General features: G+C 44.4%; 1 protein-coding gene across 1 annotated transcript in view; it reads right to left on the bottom strand.

Moving 5' to 3' along the window:
- LOC144820081 (vomeronasal type-2 receptor 26-like) overlaps positions 1-26,633 on the bottom strand; it is a 160,073-nt gene that overhangs the window by 43,246 nt on the left and 90,194 nt on the right. The window contains exons 4-5 of the mRNA XM_078677733.1: positions 21,253-21,336; positions 9,541-9,664 (exon numbers count right to left, since the gene is read on the bottom strand). Coding sequence (XP_078533859.1) covers positions 9,541-9,664; positions 21,253-21,336 — 208 coding nt within the window. The remainder of the gene's footprint in view (positions 1-9,540; positions 9,665-21,252; positions 21,337-26,633) is intronic.

Here is a 26,633-nt window from a genome sequence, read left to right as displayed (position 1 = left end):
CCTTACTATGGTGGAAAACAGCCAAGGACCTATCACAAGGACAAACATTCCTGCTACCTGCCACTCCACACGTAATAACTACAGATGCCTCTCTAGAGGGATGGGGAGCGGTCCTTCAAGAATTGCAAATCAGTGGCAAGTGGATGGACCAAGAACGGCAGCTCCATATCAACCTCCTAGAACTGAGGGCAGTTTTCCTATCTCTGCAGATCTTCCTCCCACGCATCAAAAACTCCGCAGTGCTTGTAAGAACGGACAGCACAACAACAATGCACTACTTGAACAAGCAGGGAGGGACGCGTTCGCTGACACTATCTCGCGAATCGCAGAAAATTTGGAACTGGCTGGTACTCCACCATATCACGCTGACAGCAGAATATGTCCCAGGCAAGGACAACGTCATAGCGGATGCTCTAAGCAGACAGAGATCCCTGTCCCACGAATGGGAACTCGACCAAAAAGTGCTGAACAACATTTTCTCGGAATGGGGGAGACCGCAGATCGACCTCTTTGCCACCAAGGAGAACGCCAAATGCCGCAGCTTCGCAAGCTGGCATCCCCAGTCACGGTCACTAGGAAATGCATTTTCCATCGCCTGGCGCAACGTGTTTGCGTACGCATTTCCACCATTTCCCCTGATAACGAGCACTGCACCCTAATTCTCATTGCCCCGTACTGGCCGAGGCAGCATTGGTTCACGGACCTCCTTCGCCTCTCAGTCCAACCGTCAATCCAGCTGCGCCAACATCCATCCCTACTCACGATGTCCAAGGGCCAAGTACTGCACCCGAATCTGAAATCTCTCAGATTATCGCATGGCTCCTGAGTACCGAGAGTTCTACCAACTAAACATTCGGCAGGAGTGCAAGGATGTCCTCGCAAAAGCAAGAGCAGACAGCACAAGCAAGACCTATTCCTTAAAGTGGAAACGCTTTTGCATTTGGTGTATGGACAAAGATCTCCACCCCTTTCGGGTTACTCCGGAGCAGCTCCTACCATATCTATGACACCTCGCACAATCGGGAATTGCCCATGCCTCTATCAGAGTTCATCTGGCAGCAATATCCCGCTTTACAAGAACTTCAAAAGGACCCTCTCTCTGGTCCCATAGGTTAATAAAACAATTCCTTAAAGGGCTCTACAGATCATTTCCCCGGCCACGCAGAGTTCCACCAACATGGCATCTTAATGTGGTACTCAACCAATTGATGAAACACTCATTTGAGCCCATCCATAGGGCGGATGTCAAATACATCTCATGGAAGACAGACCTTCTTTTGGCTCTGACCTCAGCGAGAAGGGTCAGCGAGCTACAGGCTCTTTCCATACAAGAACCCTTCATGCAGTTCAAGGAAGATAGAGTGATTTTAAGAACAAATCCTCACTTTATTCCTAAAGTCCCCTCGGACTTCCATTTAAATTAGCCACTAGTCTTCCGATCATTCTTCCCAAATCCCAGTACTGCAGCTGAAATATCCCTGCACTCTTTGGACCTAAAGAGGTGCCTTAAGTTTTACCTTGACAAAACAAAACAGTTCAGGAAAACGAATCAGCTTTTCATCGCTTTCAGCAGACCGAGAAAAGGCATGCCACTTTCCAAACAAAGCATTTCACAATGGATATCCTCTGCAATTGCCTTTTGCCATGACAAAGCCGGACGGCCATTACAATCCAAAGTACGAGCTCATTCTAAATCTGAGAGACTGAGGCTCCTGACAGGAAGGTTCTAGAGGGAGGTGGTAGCTGATTGGCTACCTTCTGGAGTTTGGTCCTTTTTACAAAAGGACATAGATAGGCTACTAAGGCAAGGCCCTCAGGCCTACTTTTCTCTATGTATGTCTATAGGACATTACTTTTCTATGTACCGGGGACTCCCATCTCGACGACGGGGAATGATTCGGGCATGTGAATCTATGAAAGACACCAATACTGGATAACTGCAGTTACAGGTAAGTAACGCATTTCTTATTAAGAAACTCAAGGAGGACCAGTTTTTAAATGAGTTTAGTGAATCCTGCGTGCATGCTTACACTGCCATCTCTGTCACTAGTAACATTGCTCTGTATTTTACCACTGTAGTTAACATTCACCACAGATTCTTCTTAACTCAGTTTAGGTTAAACAGTGTTCAGCTTTTATTCACCTTTACCAAGAAGGGATTATTGAAAGAGGACTGCTTTTATGTCTGTGTGACATACTCTCTGTGCAAACAACATCATACTTTATGCTTATTTTTCTTTCGTTTAAAACATCATCTATGAATCAATTCTTGTTACCTCTATTGTGTTCACTCGATGTTAGACAATAAAGGCCCACTCTTCTGTTTTTGCAGCAACTTTTGTTGAAAAATATTTGTTTCATGGTTGTTAGTTTTATTCAGCTGTACATTAGAATTAGAAACTCAAGATCAAAGAGCTAAGTGGAAATTTGTTAACCTTGTATAAATGTTTAATGTTTTCTAATGCCTGAGTACATTACATTGCCTGCTTTTATTACGATGTATTTTGTATCTTTTATTGTTTTAAAGCCAAATAAAGATTTTCTTGGCTGGATTTGAAAGGATGAGACCTACTTTTCTTCAACTCAATGATTCTATTCTGAGCTTCTTATATTTGGCTACAAGCCAGAGAGCTATGTTATCATCGCTAGATATTCTAGTATCGTTGATCTGTACTTAACATAAGCACTTAGCAAAATTTCTAAATCTTTGTTTTGGATGCTGGTGTTCTTTAAAGACTCTAATTGTACACAGTGGTAAGAAACTGATCCATCCAAATGAACAGGCTAAAGCTCTACTTCTCCATTTTTTCAAACTCCTGGACCAGTTACTTACTGTTGTTATTAATTCCAAAATGGAATATTGATGTGCTCTTTATGCTAGATTACATAAACATTTCTTGAATGTATACAACAGGCCCAGACGTCTGCTGCTTGTGCAATAACAAACTGGATTACATATCCAAGGTTTATTTTATCCCAAATGTAAATGTAAATGTAGTATACTTGTAAAGCACACAGCTGCCCCAGCAACGGGGCGTCCCGGCGCTGTATAACTCTGGGGAACCCGTCCTGGCTTTCCCTGTGGGATTGGTCCCTTGCTGGGAGTCCCCAAGGTGGAGCCAGGCATCCCCGGAATTGGTGGGGCCGTTGTGGAGATTAGGCAAGCTAATGCCCAGAGTTGCCGAGTGGAACCCCTGATTAGAGTAAGCACCGAAGCGAGAATTATCGAGTCCGCTGACCAAGGTCCACGACCCTGCCGCGTCGGGAATTGAACCCTGGTCCCAGGCTGACTTCTGCTCTCAGGCCTGCCGCCTCTAACCAGTGAGCCACACTACTCCACTGTCCCACTGTCCACAATCCCAACACCTTAATCAGCTGACATTGCACTACCTCTTTATTAAGATCTCCCCCAAGTCTCCAATATGTGAAGTCATCAGTACAAACAAGCATCTCTTGCAAAACCCACATTATGTTTGCATTTTGTGGACACTGTAGCATCCTGCTACAATAAACACAGACACTTATTGCCATATAACTTGGAGCTTTATTTTAGTACATCCAACCTGTCTCCTGTCCCTACTCTAACTGCCTCTTCCTCGTGAGTTCCCTCCTCTTCCTGTCCACCCCCTAAGCTCCACCCACAACCACTAGCCTGCTAACTTCACTACATCTCCCCCCTTTGTAACAAAACAAGCAACATACTGACATTCTAGTCCATTTCTTCAATAAGTCTTTTGGGTGGACGTATGTCACGATGAGGTCGTGGTGACCTCATTCCCAGATTGGTATCACTCCTTGTTTCATTGATTGGACTAGTGTTCTCACGACTGACTGAAGGTGGTTCTTCCGAACCGGGAGTGTCCATTTCACTCATTGAGATATCAATGACATCGTGTGGCAATTTCTTGAAATGCAAAATATTTCTCGTGATTCGTCTCTGTTCTGATTCAGCAGTCACCATAGTTCCTTTCTTTTTCGTAACCAGTAACGATTCGTCCTTGAATAGGCAGTCGGTCTTTTTCTGTTGTTCTTGCTTGACAAGCACCCGATCTCCTTCATGTAACGAGAGTGATCTTGCTCTTTTCCTGTGATCTGCATACGACTTCATTTTGTCTTTTCGGCACTGGTCTGTCTTCATCATTTCTTGATGATCTCGAGTGGGTGACAATGATGGTCGTAATGCCCCTTCCCACGTTGGGATGCGATTCCTCATAGGACGCCCCAGCATGAGTGTGGCCGGGCATTTTCCTGTAGTAGCGTGAGGAGTTGTTCGGTAAGCTCGGAGGACCTCGTTGAGGGCGACTTGTAGATCTTTCCCTTCCGCTGTCGCATGTTGAAAAGTCTTTTTGAGCGTGGCCATGAATCTTTCAATTGTTCCATTGGCCTGTGGCCAGAGGGGTGTAATTTTACGATGATGAAAATCCAGGTGTTTCGCAAATGCTGCAAAGTCATTTCCATTAAATGGAGGACCGTTGTCTCTCTTAACCGTGGAGGGAACGCCCCAGGCCGCAAAGACTTCGTCTAATACCTTGAGAGTGCTGACGGCATTTGTAGATGACACAAAACGTGCAATGGGGTACCTAGAGTGTTCATCGATGATGGCTAGCACATACTTGCCCGATGCCAAGGGTCCATAGAAATCAATGGCAATTTCTTGCCACACACCAGGTGGTAGAGGGGTCATGTTTAGGGGTGCTGGAGGATCACTTTTGCTCGTAAGTTGACAAAGATGACAGTCCTTCAAGGTAGCTTCAACCATTTGGTCGAGATATGGAAACCACACTCGTTCTCTCAATGCTCGCTTGGTTGACACAATACCCCTATGTCCTTCATGGGCAAGGGCAACCACTCCTTGTCTCAGTTGAGTGGGAATCACGATTCTCTGGTCTCGCAGTACTATGCCATCCGTGGTGGCTGACAGCTCACTGCACACATGCCGGAAGGCTTGCATTTCTTGTTTAAGGACCGGATCAGTCTCTGCATCCTGATAATCATGCCTCCATCTGTTATGTCGAATCCTGCGCAGGACCTTCTGCAGGATGATGTCTTGTGCTGTGCTTTCTCTGATGGTGTCCATTGGGATAGCGGGAGGAAGAGCCTGATCGGTCACAAAGTGTATGTACTCTTCCGCAATGGACGATTTAGAGACTGAAGATGTGGCCGGGTGTCTGGACATATAGTCAGCTGGGTTTTCTGACTTCCCTGGCTTGTGGATGATGGTGAATGTGTACTCCTGTAGTCGTAAACCCCACCTTTCGATTCTTGGGGGCATCTTGGATCGTGGGTTTCCGTAAATGGTAACAAGAGCCTGGTGATCCGTAATCAAAGTGAAATGTTTTCCATACATGAAGACATGAAAATGTTCACATGCCCACACTACGGCAAGACTTTCTTTTTCTGACTGCGAGTATGCCCGCTCCGGGTCGGTCAAGCTACGACTCGCATATGCAATTATCCGACGTGGGTCTGAGTCATTGTCATACTGTGCCAAGATTGCACCAAGACCAACGGGGCTGGCATCCACAGTAATTTCCGTTTTTCTCTTTGGGTTGAAATAGGATAAGTGATCCGCAGATGCTACCGCCTTCTTGATTTCCTTGAAGGATTTTTCACATTGGGGAGTCCACTCAAACGGCTGGCCTTGTTTGGTTAACAGGCGAAGGGGATGGCTGATTGTTGCGTAGTCCCTGATATAGCGAGCACAGTAACTGGCCATGCCGAGGAACGACCTGAGCTCACTGACGTCTTGGGGGCTCTCGGTGTTGTTAAGAGTCCCAATCTTGTCGGGGTCAGGTTTCATGCCAGCGCCTGAGAAGATATGACCAAAGAATTTTAGTGTGTCCTGATGGAATTCGCATTTCTCTTTGTTGAGGGTCAGGTTTGCTTCTAGTAGTGCGTGGCAAACACGATTGAGTGCGATATCATGTTCTCGCAGATCTGAGCCATAGACAAGGATGTCGTCGCTGTAGTTGAAGGCATTGGGAATATTCTGAATGACCTGTCGAATGGCTTCCTGGAATATTTCAGCTGCAGAGGAAACCCCAAAGCTTAGTCTCTTGTATCTGAACAACCCCAGGTGGGTTGCAAATGTGGTGATATATCTCGACTTTGCCTCCAATTCTAACTGGTGGTACCCCTTGTTTAAGTCCAACTAGGAAAATATTTTCGCTCCATTCAGGGCCGAAATCATATCACTCAAGTGCGGCCCCGGGTGTCGCTCCCTTTCAATTGCAGTGTTGGGCAGGTGCATATCTACACAGAGTCTGACTTTGTTGGCCGTGCCCTTTTTGGGAACAATAACTACTGGGGACACCCATGGTGTTGGACCCTCGGTGCGCTCGATGATGTCAGCAGCTAGCAAGTCCTGGAGTTCTTCTTCTACAGCGGTTTGGAGGTGAAATGGTACCCGTCGAGGGTGTTGAGCGACAGGTCTGATTTGTTCATTAATGTGTAATCGTACTTGGCAGTTCTTTAGCTTGCCTAGTCCTTGGAATAGTCTGGGAAACAGGCGGGTCACATCTTGATTTCCGCTGACCTTGAAAAGGATTTCCACTAGATGAAGGCGTTCAGCTGTCGGGAGGCTCAGTAGACAGTCCGCTTCCGGGCCCTTAATGACGTGGATTACTGCTGGGATGGTTGTGTCCTCATGGTGGAGGGTCGTTGAAAACTTCCCGAGGCAGGGGAGTGGCTTCTTAGCCATCCATGTAAAGACTCTGACTGGTGCAAAGGTCAGTGGAGGACGTGGCTTCATTCTTTCATATTGGGTGACTGGAATATAGTTCAGAGATGCACCTGAGTCTAGTACAAATTGCGTGTCATGATTGCCAACTTTGATATCCAGTCTGGGATATGTCTTGAGCTGGTCTTGATCTACAGCTAAGTTCAGATATTCAATGGTGTAAGTTGAGTCTCTGGATGACGGTCTCGATTCCTGGGATGGTGATCTCCGTTCCCACCTGGACCGACGTGACTCTCGGCTGGAGTGTGATGACTCAGAAGACTGTTCAGCTTGGTCTTGGACAGCTCGGGCATGATGTCTTCGAGTACCAGATCGGGACGTTCTCGGGGTACCTCTTCGTGAATCGGGCTGAGCTGTCTTTGTGGCACCACTTCTTCTCTCCTTGTTGTATTCACCACACATCGCTTCAAAGTGATTAGTTCGACCACACTTCCGACATCTTTGGCCCATGACAGGACAGCTGTCTACATGGGGGTAATCGTACCCACAACGGAAACACTTCCTCACGTTCTCTGATCTCCTTTCCTTCTTCCACGGTTCTCGCCGCTGATGTCCTGATTGCTCTCGACGTGATGACGGACGTGATCTCCAGTGTTTGTCACTCGAGCGTCTTCGACCTTCGTTCTTGGCGTGCACGCGTCGCACTTGTTCGCGACTTCCTTTGTGTCCCATTTCGATGTCTGCTGCATATTCTTCTGCTTGATCAAATATTCGTGTCATCTCCTCTATATCATCAAGGCTATGTTCCTTTCTCAATAGTCGTCTCCTCAATTGGTCGGAGTGACATCCATCAATTATTTGTGACTTAATTGCGGCATCTGTCGAGAAATTGTCAAATGCACAATGCTTAGCTAGTCCTCTCAGTCGCATCATAAAAGCACTCATTGGTTCCTCTTTCCCTTGACGAGCCGAGTGAAATGTATGGCGTTCATAGTCAACATTCTTTTTGTGAAGGAATCTCTTGTTTAATGCGTCACGCACTTTGTCATAGGTGTCCGCCTCAGCGTCAGGAAGGTCTTTGATTATTTTGACTATCTCCCGCCCCGCCAAGTTACGCAGGGCAATCAACTTCTTTTTATCCTCAGTCACTTCTGATCCTTCGATATAATCCTCGAATTCTTCGAACCATTCTTGCCATTTGGGACCCATGGTTCCCCCAGTGGTCACTTTTAGGGGTTCAGGCGCTCGCAGGTACGACCCACCTGGAACCTTAGGCTTGGCGTCTGCCGGTGGCGGCTGATTTCTATCAACATCGGACATCTTTGCAGTGTTTGTTTGTGTCTTTGTCACACTCACTTGGTTTCACCAATGCTTGTCTCTTTACCAATGTTTGTCTGTTTTCGGGAACCAATGCTTGTTTCTTTTGCCAATGTTTGTTTGTTTTCGGGTACCAATGCTTGTTTCTTTGCCAATGTTTGCTTATTCCTGAGTACCAATGCTTGTTTATTTGCCAATGCTTGTTTCTTTCATCAATGCCTGACTTCAAAATGGCCGCCGTGTAACAGTCAAGGGGTTTGTCTTGAAACTTGCCTGACTTAAAGATGGCCGCCGCATCAACAGGCACGCAAGGCACACGAGGTTCTCTCTCTTCACTTCAGGACTTACCGACAGTTACTCCCAGGGTCAGCATACTCCTGATTTGGCTCTCTCTGGTGAAGGCTGCAGTCAGGTGAGGTTGGGGTGGGCTCCCGCCTTACTTTGCAGAGTCCTTCGGCAGCGGCGTGCCAAAACCCACGCATCCGGCGTGAGGTTTTCCGACGCCGGGCACAAATTCACCGCGCTAAGCAGCACTTGACAGTGGACCTTCACGGGGGCAGTCCACACCAGGAGGCACTCTCTTTCGGCCCCAGCAGGCCACAGCAGTCCTCAGGTGAGCTTGGGGTGGGCTCCCAGCTCACTGTCACAGTTCCCGCTCTCACTTACGCCGACCGCATGCCAAACCTTACGCATCGGGCGTGAGGTTTTACTTTCACCGGTATTCAAGCTCCGGTTTGGCGCGTTTAGCCGCACTTGGCTGCAAGGTTATCGGGGCAGCGTCCTCTCCTCCAGGACACCTCTTCACTCGCCGTGTGGCGCGGGACAGGGTCGGAGTGGGCTCCCGACTCGTGTCTCTTCACGGTTGCTGGGTCACAGTCACTTGCTCTCGGCCACAAACACCAGGCCTTAGCTTTACTCGGCAGCGGAGCTCTTCCCTCGACGCTGCAGGAGACAGGGTGCCTTTCTGTGATCCTGTGGGCTGCGGTCAGTGCAATCCCACCCTCGTCGCCAGTTGTAGCATCCTGCTACAATAAACACAGACACTTATTGCCATATAACTTGGAGCTTTATTTTAGTACATCCAACCTGTCTCCTGTCCCTACTCTAACTGCCTCTTCCTCGTGAGTTCCCTCCTCTTCCTGTCCACCCCCTAAGCTCCACCCACAACCACTAGCCTGCTAACTTCACTACAGACACCACTCACTGTCAGTGCAGGAACCTATCCATCATATGGAGCACACTTCCTCTTGACCTACAAATCTTGTCCTATAGCCGTACGACAAAAGTTGAAGTCACAGTAGCTTGGATGGGCATTAAGAAACGCCAGTTAGAAGACATTGTCTGGGGCAATGGGTAGTATGGAAATGCAATGAATTGTACAATTTCACCAGAACCCTGCATTCATTTATTCAGATCTACTACATTTTACCTATTTTTCTAGGTCCAGCAGTCAGCATCACGGCTCAGAAAGACCAATTAGCCAGCTCTTGCTCCCTTTGCAGTTAATGCCTTAATTCTCCATTAGGCATAACGTTATCACTCACCAGTGGAGTTTGAAAACTCTTCCTCTGCACAGGGCACACATAGAAAGCAACAGCTGGGCTTTCCTTCTATGGGAGCCTTCCTGTACCCTGGGTGGCAACTCTCACTGCAGACAGAGCGAGGGATCTGTGAAGTAATGGGATGAGGAAGAAGTCATCATCAAAAGAGCTTTATTGTGACATCTGTGTCATAAAAGCAGTAGTAAAATACATATACACAGCTGCATTATAAAGAATTGACATAAAACAAAGATACAGGTATGAGAGCCAGTGCATCACAGCATACCAAGAAAGATAGCATAACATAGTTCTAAAACAACTAGAACATAAAATATTTCTTGAAATAGATAACTCATTTAACTAAACAATATCACAATGTTTAAAGTAGTCAAAAATGATTAGGGACTAGATGGCAAAGGCCTCGTCACTTACTCTTTTAAATAACAAAGTTGTGCTGGATCATTCAGGCCTTTGTTCAAGGGATTGTTTGTGCAGGCTTCCCAACTGCAGCAAGAGCCTTAGCTCTGAACACCCACATCTTTCCCAAAAACTTAGCAACAGCACATACAATAGTTAGACTGGTACCTGCTCAAAAGATTTTGAGAGCTGCATAACTACTTTGTGTCCAGATTTGCTTGCCGTCGCTTTGATCCATAAACGCTGTGGGACGGCACACCCCGCAGGCAAATCATACATGACCAGTCGATTTAGGAACGTTTTACATGTGTGACACAGCATATCATCGCTGCACACCCATAAATTAGTAGAGGTTTGAAGAGGCAGTGTGCAAACCCTAAATTGAAAATACAATTTCCTATCTAATGGGACGGTGATAGCATCCCATTATGGTTTCAGGGAGCTGGCACACTTAAATAAGGAAGAACTTTCAACTTAAAGACCTAACAAACGACCATCAAAGTCTAGTGCTACTTAAGAGACTCATCTGCTCAAGGTATACTCCTTGACCTTTGCTATTGACACACGAGAAAAAGGGTGATTACTCACAGTTCAGAATGAAACCGAGGCCAGCTTGTGGGTACAGTGTTAGGGCTGTTCAAATGAGTGCCCCAGACTAGTTTAAGCCTGACAATGACATTTGTATTCTCACAGGGGAAATATTTACTCTCAAGCACACAGTAGCCTGACTACCTATTGGGAGAATGGGCAGGAGAAATATGCATCTAAAATATGTCCCAGAATATCAGCTTAATTCAGGAATCCATTCATAACATCAATGTATTATGCCGTGACAAATATTATATTTCTGTTAAAATAGGGATGTCACATGACAAGGGTATACAAAGCATACATGTATGTATGGGTCAGAGCTCTCCTTCAGGTGATCTTGGCCTTCCTTAAGAATGTTGGGGCACATGCATCAAGGTATGTATAATTTTACGAGTCCTTAATTGTGATTATTAAGGAATCACAATTAAGGACTCGCAAAAGCCTATGCATGTAGTAATCACTATAAAAATAGTAATTCCTAAACATTCCTTAAATGTGACTCGCAAATTGCGAGTCACAATTAAGGAATGGCTTCCCATTCATTCCTGTGGGACTACAAGCCCTTAAGAATGAATGGGAAATTGCATGCGAATGGGAAATTGCATGCGCAATTTGGGAGTACCAGTTAGTAGTCGCTAATTGCATGTGCAATTTCAATGGTGCAAGGGTGTCAAAAGGACACCCTGTTGCACCCCTGAAATTGTGGTGTGCACCCATGTTGCGCACACACATGCCTCAAGAACATGTGTATGTGTAACCTTGAAACTTTGAAAAATGCTACTTTAATGCATTTTTCTAAGTTTTTGCAAATTACCGACCAGTTTAATTGCTCTGGGGACACCTCGTGAGACTGCTTCACGGAGGAACGCTTTGATTTTTTGGAGAAAGGATTGCCTTAGCGCTTCAGCGCTACATCTTGCCGCACCCGCTTCGCGGGTGCCGCTGCACCGCAAAGGACTCTCCAACCTGGTTTACTGACATTGGGCGGTTACATTTGGCAACTAGAGGAGCCTGGGTGTCTTGTGAGCCACGAGGAGCAGCGGAGCAGGGACTCAATCTCCCAAGAGTCCCTGCTCGATTTACATCACCTGGTCCTGCGCTAACAGTGAGACCCGCCCACCACCGCCTGCACGGGTTAAAACCCCTACGCTATCCTACTGACCCTTGGGACACCTCGTGAGACTGCTTCACGGAGGAACGCTTTGATTTTTTGGAGAAAGGATTGCCTTAGCGCTTCAGCGCTACATCTTGCCCTCTGCACCGCAAAGGACTCTCCAACCTGGTTTACTGACATTGGGCGGTTGCATTTGGCAACTAGAGGAACCTGGGTGTCTTGTGAGGCGCGAGGAGCAGCGGAGCAGGGACTCAATCTCCCAAGAGTCCCTGCTCGATTTACATCACCTGGTCCTGCGCTAACAGCGAGACCCGCCCACCACCGCCTGCACCCCTATATATTGACTACTGTCTGCCGCTGCGCGGGAGCGCCGGGCAAAGGGCGGGCCCTCTTAGGCCCTCTGAGGCCGAAGGAGGCCGGGCTGGGCCCATTTTCTTTCTCTTTCCATTTGGCTTACTGATGTCCAGGACTGCACAAATACTCCAAGTATAAACGACTGAGTAAGCAGTCTCAATCATCATTGTTATTTGGTTCTCCGGTTATAAATGTCTTATTAGTTATTGGTTTGATAGCATTATTGTAAGAACTGAAGTGTGAGTTAAGTAGGTCCTCCTAGTCATTGTTTGCCTCTTATAATGTCATCCATCCCAAAGGAAAAATCACTTCTCCCTGGAGGAACCAATCGTGGTCCGCTCGATAACTACATTTTTAGGGTTGGCAATGAGACTGACAGGGAAACAATGCTTGCAGAGCGTCGGGCCGATAGACACCGCTCAGTGGAGCTTATCAAGAACAAACGTTCGTCTATGGGCGCGTTGCAGCAGGCCGTTTCCCCTGTCCCTAGTCTTATCTGTGAAAAGGAGGGTTGTGCTGAATTCCCTGATGATAGCATCCCATTAATTTTCCAGGATTGATCCCCTACACTGCCTGTAACCAGTCATCCAACAATAAATGTTTCAACACTCTCTTCTAACTCTATTCCAGAGGTCGAAATACTGCTAGATACCCCACCACCAAAAATTAAGTCCGTCCAAAAGATTAAAAAGACCCATAAATCCACTCCTGCTTTGGGTCCGCCCCCAAAAAAAAGAAGAAAAAGAGACAGTGGTCAAAATAAAAATAAAAATAAGACTACTCATACTAACTCTTGGAACACTAAGAGTTTAGTAGATAATCCACCATTAACACCTGTAGTAGTTATACCACCGATTGTACCATTAAAGGACTCATCATCCTCTGACCTAATGGGCAATATGGAACATCTAATTAAATCTCTTATATTGCCAGTAGCAGAGAGGCTGAAAAGAATAGGCTTGCAATTGGGAATTCTGGAACAAGTTATGGGGGAAATCAAAGAGGCCACAAAAGACCTACAAAAGCTTACATCTGCTCTGCCGAAACCTGTCCCAGCCCCAAATATTGCAGCCCAGAATGTAATTAAATCTGCCAATCCATCCAAAATGAAAGCAGCAAATTCAATTCCCCCTAAAGAAACAGTACCAATCACAAGCACAAAGCAGAAAGATAAGGAGGCCTTGGCAAGTGGGAAATCGTACCTCCATCGGACCGCTTTTAAAGCGAATGATCGAGAAAAGGTTATGAGGGAAATTCCATCTAAAAGGCTCACTGTGGAATTGCCGCCGGAAGCAGTTCCATACGTGGTGGTCCTTATTGGCGTGCCACCCTTAGAGGAAGGGACTACTGAAGCTGAATACCAATTAAGGAATAAAGTAATATATTGGCTAAAACAGAATCGTCCTCTCCCTCCACATATATATGGCAAAATCTTGCATGTCAGGCGTCTTCCCTGGCTAGGACAAAGGAAAAAAGACATAAAGGGAGATATAATAGTAATACATTTCAAAGACGAAAGAGCTGTTGGTCACATTATTAATTGGATCCCCCAAAATGGCAGTAACACCTTTAACGCATGTGACCTGACATATTTTTATCCCAGAATTCCAATGGCCCCGGGAATTAATGTTAGGCCACTGCTTCAGCCCATGAGAAATCATAGAGAGCCCCCTTCCCGAAACCAGTATGACTGGTTTAGGCATCCACCTTTTAATCTGGAAGGTTATCCCTGGCCCTTTCGTCATCAGCAACCCAATTACTCTATTCCATTATACAATCATTACGCCGTTTTCTCAGGCATGGAGGGAGTTGATTGACTTGATACAGGAATTTTAGTTAAAAATAGTTCTGACAGCCTACAAAAGGTTCGATCTATGACCATTGAGCAGCACTTCCCAAATGATATTTTACTTACCCAATGCCCAAAGCAAGCCTCCTTGAAGGATACACCAAATGTTCCCGCGACTCTGATCGCAGGTCAAAATCACCCTTCCCTAGTTTCCCCCTCTAAACAGGATCACAACCCTAGAACTGATAACAGACCAAAACCAGATAATGGGGGATATAAAGGGGATGAGAACAAACATCGTATCTCAGTTTTATTTTGGAATGTGACAGGGCAGCGGGCTAAAATGACCAATGATAAATGGATAGACTTTATTCCTAATTTTGACATCATAGCATTACAGGAGACCTGGGCATGTGATGAGATACATATGGAGGGATTTAAGACCTATTTCTCACCTGCCAAACCTTCGTCCTCAGGCAGAGCAAAAGGAGGCTTAACAATCTATGTTTCAAACCTCCTTAATGCGACTAAAGTTGTATCTATCAAACTAGATCCAAATTTTCAGATTTTAAGGTTATGCTTCAATAACAAGGATAATTTCCTTGTAGTAAATGTTTATAATAATCTGGCAGATCTTGAAGCACTGAATGCGGGAATTTTGATTCGATCTACATTACTAGCTTTCATGAGAAAGGCTTCTAAGGAGGAGACAATTATTTGAGGGGGGGGGGACTTCAACCTGGGTCCATGTATTTCTGAGGGAAATGGTAACTGTGGCATCGTAGATGAAGCCAGCAACCCAATTACACACTTTAGGCATTGCACATTAGGTAATCTCCTTAATGAAATATTGTTTGATCTAGAGTTAGATCACAATGTCAATAAGGAAGACTCGCTACTCATTCCAACATTCCATGGGAGGGGGCACCAAACAGTCATAGATGATATCTTGGTCTCAAATGGCGATATGTTGGTAGATGCAGTGTTCACCTCACATAAAATTCCATTAAGTGATCACACCCCAATTAGCATCTCCATGCCATTGTTCCAGAATCCAAGGAGTGGCTATAGTTCCATTCTAGAACAAAACAATCTGGCCTTAAATAGAATAAATGGCTATGCCCTGAAATGGGGGAAAATAGACCCCACAGAAATAACAAAGCAAGTGGTAGTAAGGGCTTTCCCTCATTTCATAAAATGTCTTAGTTTGGACGTATCCGACCAAGACATTATTACCAACTTTGAGGCAATTATAAGAACAATAAAAGAGGCGCTGTGGATTGAAGTAAAGCAAAAATCTAGACAGAAAAAGGGCTGGTTTAACCATGTATGTACGGTTGCCTATTCTAATTTAAAAACTGCCCTGAGGAAATCAGTTAGGAACCCACAAGAGGTAAAAGATCTACGGAAGACATATAATCTAGCACTCAAAATGAGGAAAAGGGAATTAAAAAACCAACTTTGGGACCAACTGCACAAAAGCTGCACTTATAAGAACTCGGCTGCTTTCTGGCAAGTGGTCAAATCCCCTTTTTTAAATGATAACAATAAGCTCCCAAAAATAGAGGTAGCAATAGAAGAGAAAGACTGGGTCCAACACTTTACCAAGATCTTTTCTCTTAGTCCGGACTCTCAAAACTTAAGGGACCCCAGACCTAATGATCTATCCAGCTCTTACACCATCGACCTACAGTTCACAACGATACAGATTGCACAAGCTCTGAAAGTTAGCAAAAATGGGAAGGCGCCTGGTCCTGATGGTGTCCCAATCGATCTGTTTAAAGCCAAAATGGATCTATGGACCCCCCTTCTCACCAGAGTCCTGAATGCAACTTGCAACGTTGGTTTATTGGAATCTTGGTCGAGATCCGTGTTAGTTCCCATATTTAAAAAAGGAGACAGAGGGTCTGTTTCTTGCTACCGACCAATCTCACTTTAGACTCCCTTGGTAAAGTGGCTGGTCGAGTCATTCTAGAACTGTTACAAGATTGGGCAAAGGAAGGCAGAATTTTTTCAGACCTACAATATGGGTTTCGTCAAGGCCTAAGGACGATTGAGCAGGCCTTAAACCTCTCACTCCTGATTGATAAATATGTCTCTATCAAAGGCGGAGACCTTTATATGGTCTATGTGGACTTATTATCCGCGTTCGATTGTGTCTCCCACTCCAAACTCATATGTTATGGACCTAGCAAAAACTGAACCATTGTTACTGTGGTATAGGATTTGGACCTCAGATAAGGCAACCTTTACCCAGCTTATTCTTTCTGACTGCTTGAAAATGGATAACGCTAATAACTCAAGGTGGTTGCAATACATAGAGAGGTTTCTCCATGATTTGGGGTGGGATCAATACTATTTAAACCCCTCCCTAATTCGTGAGGTACCGAGAAAGGTTCTAAAAAAGAAATGCCTGGCCCATCTAGAGGGTTTGAGATTGATGAGTGAGATCACCAAACCCTCTGTTATTCATGCCTTGCTCATACAAGCGGAACCCACCATACAGCCGTATCTCACCTATAACACCAAGAGTTATGAGCGCCGTCTGTTGGTAAGGTTTAGAATGAATTATTTTTATAGATTGGTTGCATTTCCCAATAGGAACAACTGGGCAAAAGTGCTCCCCCCCCGTCCTTGTGATGGTGTCTCGTTACAATCTATCGCCCATATTTTATTTTTCTGTATTTTTTATCAGAAGCTCAGGAAAAAATGGCTTGCACCTATACTAAGGAGCATTGGCTTCACACAATATCGTCCTGCCTTGCTTTTTTCACAATTATTACAGGGTGAGCGGTTGGTTTTCTTAGTGGCGAGCTTCCTCAAATGTCTTGTTCACCACCGTTTGACTTTAGATTGCTCCCTGTATAATACTGAAACTTGAATTTTAACACTGTAACAAGTAATACTAAGATCTTCATATGAATTCAATTTGCAGGTTGCCAACTGTCTAACATTTTAATCTGTAAATATTGTATTTTTAAAAAATTGTACTATAATTGGTTATTTGATTGTATTTATTCATGAACATATGTATGACCTGTTTTGTATGCATTTATGATTTGCAACCAAAATCGAAATAAAGCAATATTGAATTGAATTGAATTGAATAATTTCTCTGTAATGTGCCGCCCCAAATAGCAAAATCGCTATTTCATGGTGCTACTTACATTGCATTTAAGGAATCGCAATGCGATTCCTTAAATGCAATTGCAATTTAGGAAATCGCAAGAGATTGTGATTACCTAAATTGCGTGTGCCCAACACTTTCATGCATCGCAAAATGTTTTTTGCAATCGCAAACAGCAGATTTTTGCGAATCGCACCGTTTGCGCTTTCAAAAACCTTTGACTCATGTCCCGTAGTACCTTTGGTTTCCAGTTATGTTCACAAGACAAAAGGCAAACATCCTGAGATCCTACCCAAGGCCGATAGAATTATTATAATCATGCATTAAATAGTTATGAGCTTGATTGGTGGCAAACATTTTGCCAAACACTTCAGGGTAACAAGGTCATAGAAGAAATACTGAAACCTTCACTGGAGGCTGCCTTCCAGTTCATAGGTTTAACCTGTTATGGGACACCTGACAGACGTGCAAATCAGTCCTTGTAAGAAAACTGGGTTATTAGTGGTGAAGGATGTGAGGCCTGGTAAGTAATACATCCACAATGATCCAGTCAGTGGGAACCAAGTACTCCATTGTAGTGGATGATTCTGTCAGGATGGCAAAGCAGATCTGCCCTAGGTCTACACAGGTTGGTTGGGTTGTAGGGGCTAGTAATCACAATTTGCTGGCACACAACAATTACTTTCGATACTGTCTGTGCTTTTTCTTTGTAAAAGTAAAAGTACATTTATTACCCACAAACTTCTAAATACTACATAGTGAGTTACACACATATATATATTCACTGAAAAAACCATAGGTTTCACACATGTTATAGTTAGCTGGACAATTTACTCATACAAAACCATTGAAATTCCCCCGTTATAGTTAGTTCAGCTAACTATAACTCACGCGCCCACAATGCACTGCTGATGACGTCACATATTACATATTACATCACTCATCACATGGTCAGTGACATCACTCATGACATCACTGATGACATCTCAAATGACATCACAGATAAAATCACTGGTGACATCATCCAGTGAATGTGTGTTTTTCTGAAAAATAAAATATTTTTTATATATGTATATCTAAAGGTCGATGGAAGAATAAATGGGTAAATAAGTGTCTGAATGGATTTTTTTTGTAAAAATGCTTGCGTAACTCTCTTATTAAGTGTATCTTAGTGAATACATGTATTAGCGAGTAATGTTTAAATATGTAAATATCTGTATCAGTGTCTCATTTGCATATAAGTGGCTGCATGGGTTGGTGAGTAGCTACATGATTGTGTATATGGGTTATTATTTGGTGTTTAGAGTATCAGTATGAGTGTCTGTATGGTTCGGTGGGGGATATTACTTAGCATATAGATGCATGAATGAGTGACTCACTGTTTGTATGTGTTTTGAAGACAGCATGTGTGCAGGACTGTATGGGTGGATGAGTGTGTGTATGGGTGTGTTAGTGAGTGAATGACTGTCTCAATATTGTCTTTATGAGTAAGTAGATATGTTTTAAACTAGTATATGTGAGTATTGATGTATATAAGCGAGCATATATGAGAGTGAAAGATTGTAAGAGTTCCTGTATAAATAAGTATGTGTTTTTATAAGTGATTATTTAAGAGAGTAAGTATGTGTACGTTTCTGTAGAAGTAAGTGTAGTGCTGTCTGTATGGCTGTATATGCAAGTAAATGGATGTTTGAAAGTTTATTTGCATGTGTGAGTATGTGTGTGAGTAACTATGGATGAGTGTTGGTGTGTAACAGGATGTATAAGTGTATGAGTACATATGATGAGTGAGTACATGTATGAGTGACTATATAGAACTGTTGGTTAATGAGTGGATGTGTATGTAGATGGTGGAATTACTGAATAGGTTGTTGTAACTGGTATTGGTGTCTCCATTTGTTTGAAAATTTTAGTTTCTATTCTTGAATGTGTGTATCAAAGGTTATATTACGCTGAGAGGAGGTCTGCCACTCTTTCACAAGGATGATGTCATCAGTGATGTCATTTGAGATGTCATCAGTGATGTCATGAGTGATGTCACTGACCATGTGATGAGTGATGTAATTTGTGATGTCATCAGCAGTGCATTGCCGGCGCGCGAGTTATAGTTAGCTGAACTAACTATAACCGGGGAATTTCAATGGTTTTGTATGAGTGAATTGTCCAGCTACCTGTAACATCTGTGAAAACTATGGTTTTTTCAGTGATTTTCAAAGGTTTTTTAAATGCTAATTCCTAACTATAACGTGTGTGAAACCTATGTTTTTTTCAGTAAATATATATATATATATATATATATATAATCCTATCCACACTAACAGGTTGCCCCACTGAGCAACCTCCTGGAAAGTGTACCTCTGACAAACGAGGACTGCAGCCAAATCAGATTACAAACTTTTAATCCAAATAGGGAGGCTTATCGCGTTTCAAACACCCGCAGCCAATTGTAGAATGCTTGCTTGATTTATAAAATAAAGTTCCCGCCCATGTGGGCCTGTGTTGCCGCCTCAGTGGGCGTCTGCCGCAAGGTTATCTAGTATCTGCAGTTTCTACACAAACATTTGATCCCCAAGTGGGTGTTGCAGTGTCTTGTAGTATCCTCTTTCATAAAAACCACTGTGGGATGATTTAAATGTCGAGAATACTAAGGTGCTACTTTCTGTTCTGTTCTCAGCGCCTCAATCTCAAGCGCCGCAGATCCGCTCCTCAGCGGCAGGTCGTCCTCGCGGCCGGGCATGGCTGCTAATATCCACCCTAACAGGTTTCCCCACTGAGCACCACCGCCCGGAAATTGTACCTCTGACAAACGAGGACTGCAGCCAAATCAGATTTCAAACTTTTAATCCAAATAAGGAGGTTTAACGGGTTTCAAACATTTCATCCTTGTTCACAGCCCATCTCACAGGACACCTGCAGCCAATTGTAGAATGCTTGCTTGATCTATAAAATAAAGTTCCCGCCCATGTGGGTGTGTGTTACCGCCCCAGTGGGTAAGGTTATCTATATATATGTATATAAGGTAGATAGAAATATTCCAGCGACATTCTGAAATCCTAATCTCATAATATTCCCCACCTATACCAGATGGCATATTACATTATAGGATAGTGATTCTTTAAATAAAGCAGACCTAATGGCTTTGTCAGGATTACCACATCAAAAGCCCAATAATTGCACGTTGAAATCATCTCTGTGTCACTGAAATCAGTTAGCATTTTTCTTGCAATCATTATTATCAATAAACATGGAGCATAAATCATTGTCAACAATACATGTTTAAATAAAGCAGTCTTAAATCTTCATAATATGTGTCCATGTCTTTCTTAAACCACTCGAGACCACTAAACCTGCAGTCAGAGAACCAGTCTCTTGAGATCTCTTCAGTCCCATGCTAGGGAATAAAAGCCTTAGAAGTGCTCAAAACGTTGATGAAAGGCCTGGGGGTCATACATTCCACGACCCCGGAAACTTAGGTTAATTGTTTTACCCCCTTTATGGGGGCTGCTGTGACACTTCTCCTTTACTAGATTGGTGGTGCCTCGGTCCTCCTGGGGCCTCCACAAGGAAGTAAACTTTAGGCAATGGAGCCCCATTATGGGGCAATCCCTCTGAGAAGCTGAGGAGCTTTCCATTTTAAGTGAGCAGCTTTGCTCTTTGTTGCATGGGGCTACCCGACCTGTGTCTTCTTTTCTTTATTCATGGCCTCTTTTCCTGGTGGTGCTAAGTCCCACCTGGGACACTTCGATACTTTCCGTGCTGGGGGCAAAAAGGTAAGACCACTCGCACCCTGCCCAGCCAGACCCCTGCCAGCACTGTTGTTTAATGGTCCAGGAGCCAGCAACTGCATTCTCCCTGCCTGCCCCATGTGGACAGGGTGCTGTTCTTGAAGAAGCTGTCCCGTTCCACACAGGCACAGCACAGGGAGCAGTGGCAAGCCCACTCCCATCGCGGGTCCTGGACCCTAATCTGGAGCCAACAGGCTTTTCACACCTTGAGGATCCTGGGCGCACTTGCACATATGCCAATCCCCCAGGGGTATCTGTGGAAACTTGTGGGGTAGTCCCAACCGTTGCATTGCTCAAGCTGGGTCAAAGGTCAAATCCTTTCCCCATGCATATCTCAGCCCTGTTTAACCCTTAATGGCGTACTTGAGGTCCTTTTGCTAAACATGCTTTGACACTCTGAGATGGAACTGTCAATTGGTCTACATGCACATCTCCTTCTGTTTGTGTTCTGCCATCCTGTCAATATATGTCACTCACGAGGGCCCATTGATAACCTACCTTTATATAAGGACAGGTCAAAAAACACATCAACACTTACCATTCTTAGTTTCAGTCCAAGTTTGTATTCCACTGTAACACTTTCCTGATGCATTATGGTCCTTTTAGTGCCCACTGTTCCAAACTAAGGGCAATGTAAAACAAAAGTAAGATTTTTCAAGCCACGCATGGCCACCATGCATTGCCTACAGTGGCGTTACTCTGCACCAGGGAGGCGTTCCATGGTTGGAGCGCTGGTGTTCCCATGCATCGACCCATGGATTTTGGCATATTCCCAAATTTGCCATTCATGTAGACCTAGGAATATGTCAAAATGCTACACCTCACTAAGGGCCAGATGTAGGTAGCCAAATACCGGTCCGTAACGGCCGAATTCGGCCGTTACCGACCAGTATTTGGCTACCGAGACGTAGGGGGACTGAAACAGGGCAAATCGGTAATTTTACCGATTCGGTGAATATACCGGTCGGTAAATTTACCGACCGGTATATTTACCGAATCGGTAAAATTGATATGTAGGCGGGACTCTTCTGAGTCCCACAAGGCCTACAAAATCGGTATTTTACCATCAAATTGTATTTGATGTTAAAATACCGATTCCGGTGTGCATGCACATGTGTGCATGCACACCTGTGCCATATGACAGGCAGACCTGCCCTTAGGGCAGGTATGCCTGCCATATGGCCCCCAAACCTTTTTTGGGGGTGCTAGAGGGTGTCAAAGTGACACCCCCTGCACCCTTGTCAAAATCGGTATTTACCGATTCGGTAAATACCGACCGGTAATGCCCCATTCATTCCTATGGGCTTCAAAGCCCATAGGAATGAATGGAGCATTACCGGTCGGTATTTACCGAATCGGTAAATACAGATATTTACCGATTCGGTAAATGGAAAATCTGGATGTTCCTACATACTCCCCCTTCTTATTTACCGATTCTTAATTACCGAATCGGTAAAATTCGGTAATTAAGAATCGGTAAATAAGTTCTACCTACATCTGGCCCCAGGTGAGGAGAAATTTGTATATTTCTTCTTGATTTTTCCTCTTTCTACATATGCTACATTCTGCATCACACATAGAAAGAGGATAATGCCTCAGAGGATTGTTTTTGTGCAGGACGGTGCCCCGTACTACACAAAAACAAAGTTGCCTACAATGCAGGCAGCCTTGCACCATAGTGTAGAGGTGCCTGCATTGGTGCTAGGTAGACAAAAGGGTGACAGCACAGGAAAGGACTGGAAAGCAGCATAATATGTTAAATACGGTGCATTCATGCCCTTTCATGCTGTGCAATGCAGCAAGGTGGCTAGCTGCACTGCAATACGTGAACGTTTAATAAATATGACAACCTTTGTTTAAGTAGCGCCGTTCTTTTCAGCCAATTAGAAAGACCTTTTGCTTAAAAGATGAACTCATGAAGAAAATGGAGATTTACATGCTGAATATTATTTCCTGTAATTGGCAGACTATTCCAAGATAGATTTTCATTCTATCTGTGGTCCTACCACCGACTGAGCTGATGCCAGTTGGAGAACTGCAAGATGAAAAAAAATTCCTACAAACTTTGTTTCCATCAGAAAAGCCCCTTTGTAGTGCAGCAAGGGGGACATTTTCGCCAGTTGTCAACCCCAGAAATTCGGGCTAAAAACTTAACACCATTGAAGACAATTCCCAGGCATTGATTGGGTTATCTGTACCATGTAGTTTAATCCTGCCTGTTTGTACTGCTGTTACAATTTATTGTTGCTTAGCAATGATTTTTGAGGCCTGTTGGCTGACCATACTTTGAATTTTGACACACTAAATTCACTTGTGTTCTTTGGTCCACTGCTTTAGCCATTCATACATTTCTGTGAATCTAGCCATGAAACTAAAGAAAGAATTTCACAGGCCCAAAAGAGGTTATCCAGCTAGTTCTGATGTACAATTAAAATAAGATTCTCTCTCCAAAGAGTCTGCTACTGTCTTTGTGACTACAGCTGAACTTAAAGCTCTTAAGAGACAGATCATTGTTTTTGTTTAATGACTATGTCACTTTACATTGCACAAATGTTTACAAGGGATACATTTCCTCTCAGACTAATACCTGTTCTTGTGAAGCAGAAATCCTCTCATTGGACTTCAGTGCTATTAATACTCAGTTTTGAGGTAAATAGATATAAGCAGAAAGAAGAGTTTGAGACACATCTGGCCAACCATGTACGAATTACCTTGACACACTCTTCTTTCCCTGCTCCCAAAACCAAGCAAGCTGTTTTAGAAACCAGCTCCCGTGAGAAGCGTCAGGACCTTGAAACACTCAAGAATCTTGAACAGAGATCACAGCACTTCAGAGTCTACTATAATCTTGGCAGTATGGCCAAAACAAGTTTCTCATGAAAAGGCAGTGTCAGAGGCCAATCTCTAGTCCACTACAGATGTTCCTGTTGCCATTGGCCTTACCACAGTTCCAAAGCCAGTAGAGCCTTCGGATGAAGACAACAGAAGCATCTTGGTCCACTCTGACTTAGAACGAAAAGATTTGTAGATCAGAGCCAAATCTTTTCGCCACGGAGTCGAATCCGCTCATTTCTCTACCTGTGCTTCCTGCTAATCATGATAAGAGAGGCATTGAACCACTTGTGAACCGGACAGTGCTTTCAAGATTAGCCCAGTAACCACTCTGCACAATACTCTAAACCAAGCCAAGAATCTGTTTTTTATTGTCCAACAATAAAGAACTCTGTGGCTAAATTCATTTACATGTCTACCTCTAGGAAAGACTTTCTTTGTAACCCTGTACTCATAATGCAGCCTTGGAGGCATTCCCATGGAAGTCACCTTCTTTTGATAGCTGTGTACACTAGAGAGGGTGAAGAAAGCCCTTGATAACTCCCAAGACACAGATTTTTGGGCCTTAGCTATCCTGATTGGGTGGAGTTAATACCTCAGTCTCATAGTTATTTAGCTCAAACTTTTCGTAGTGCTCTGAGGTTTTTTAACACCCGTAGTATCTGGAACGAGTGTGGGAGATAAACCTAGCTTAGACCCTGGGTGATAAAGCTGGGAGGAATTTGCACATTAGGAAGAAATTGGACCAGGGAAACTGGGAGTAACTTGTATGTGGCCAAGAGTGACCAGTGGTTCCCAAGTTATTACGATATGGATTTAATGATTATCATCTTTATCTAGGAGCGGATATTGGCAGCCTATAAAGCTCACTTAGGAGTGTGTTCCATGCAAGTCTTTTCTTTTTTGAGGTTATCATGTGCAGAAAGTGTACACGGTAGTGTTTTTGGCTCACCGATATTATGTATGTGATGATGTCGTACTGATTATTAATTGCAAACTTTATTGTGAGAAAAACAGATCATGCAGATGCTATTCTAACATATTGCATATCCACCCTGTGTTGTAATACTACATATGCATTTTTATCTTGTATTTTTTTTTAATTGTTGATGCAAATATTGTAATATCGGTGAGCTCCTAGTATGTGATTTGTCAGAGTGCACCATGTACGATTACCCCACGATTAGACTAACAAAACTATAAAACTTAATTTGATCAGTATTTATCCATATTCCTAAAATTGTCAGGGATTCCCCATAGAAGCATATGGTAACTATGTTCCCCAAAAAGATAAAGAGAATTATTACGTTTTGACTACAATTGCACCTACATACAAAGGAACATGCATATCATTGCCCTAAGTAGGGAATGTTTGACACCAATAAACACTAAAACACACATAGAGACTAAATATGCAGGACAAAAGAGAGGCAAAAGCATATTCTGTGTCAGGGCCGGAGGCGATGATTATGCTCAACTTTCTTTATTTCCTAAGATTCCTTCAGTTCAGGGGTCATCTGCATTCCACCTGTCTCATTGGTTCACGTCTCTTCTGAGCAGAACGGAACCATAAAGACTAGCATAATAGCCCTCACTGCCTCCACGCAACCTCATCGCTTCTGGAAGCCCTGACGCCTGCTCTCACAGGTCTGTACTGTGCCAGTTTCCCCCTGATAGCCGCACGCAGCGGGTCAGTAGTGAACTCTGTAAGGCGATTTTTGGGTGTTTTCAGATTTTTCTGTGCTTGTGGCAGCGAGCACTGCAAAGGGGCGGGCACAGAGCAGATTCACACCCTTTTTTGACAGCAGGGCGAGTCGCCCTTTAGGTCAGATAGGCCCCATAGATAGCACAAGTTGAGGTGCCCAAAACAGTGTCTTAGTGTACGCCGAAACCTTGTACCCCCCAAGGGTGCTTCATCACTAGCTCTTAGAGCGTTTGGGAGTTCTTTCCCAGTTCCCTGGGTGTACAGTAAAATGAGCATGGAGGAGTACACTGAGGAGGAATCCATCCAGGTACTCCCTTAGATGATGAGTTCAGTGACACTGTGGATGCCTCCATCCACCAGGCAGTCTCAGATGCCATGGGTCCTTTTGGAAGGCACATTATGTAGTTTGCCTACGAGTGTCAGACTCAGCGCCCTCATAAGCGCAAAATTACGTCAGGCATGGATCTTGGCTCGTTTGAGCACCTTAAAAGTGCATTTTTGGCCAGACGGGGGCCCCGAAAACTTCTTTCCATCTTTCCATAAGGTCCCAGAGCCCTCTTTTATACAGGAGGAAGAGGAGGAGTCGGCGGACAAGGCAGGCCCATCTAGACCTTGGCGCCCAGTAGAGTCCCCTGGTCTGGACTCAGCCAAGGAGGTAGAGTCGGACATATTGGTCCCTGAGGACCTGGTCCATCCCTGTTCTTCCGAGTGGACCACCTCAACTAAGGTTGCGGCGTTCGTAGCCGGACACTTGCATTAGCCCCTCAATAAAGAGGTTCGAGCTTGCCTCAGGACAGAGTGCCTGTGCCCTGCCCTACAGGGTAAAGTGGCAATGACCCCGGAGGTTGACCCCTGGATGGCAATAAAGGAGCTCACCAAGTTTGTTTCAATGTTCACTTCGTTAGACAAGGCACAATCCTCTATAAAAAGGGTGTTCCACCCCAGAGTTTTTGTCGGGGTCGATCGCGGTAGAGGGCTTTCGACCGGCCGTTTCTACACACAAGGCCCTCAACGAGGCACTGGCAAGAAGTCCCAGGACCCACACCACCAGGAATTTTATCAGTCTCGATGTGGTTACAGGGGCCGCGGTGGAAGAGGAGCACACAGAGGCCAATCCAGGCCTAACTCAGGTGTGCCTTGTTCCTCTCCCACATCACACGGTAGGAGGCAGGTTGGTGTTTTTCGCACACAATTGGAGGGCTATTACCTCAGATGCGTGGGTGCTTCTAACCATTCAGGGTTTCCAAATAGAGTTCTTCCGTTCTCCTGGTTTTTCCACAAGATCAAGCAGATCTCATAGATCAAGAGGTGGCAGATCTGCAAAAAGGAGCAGTGGTACCCTCAGCTTCATCCCAGGGGTTTCCTCAGCAACGTCTACCTGG

Source organism: Lissotriton helveticus, chromosome 2_1, assembly GCF_964261635.1.
Source record: "Lissotriton helveticus chromosome 2_1, aLisHel1.1, whole genome shotgun sequence".
In the NCBI taxonomy this organism is placed as follows: Eukaryota; Metazoa; Chordata; class Amphibia; order Caudata; family Salamandridae; genus Lissotriton; species Lissotriton helveticus.
This window is presented reverse-complemented; position numbering and strand designations above follow the sequence as displayed.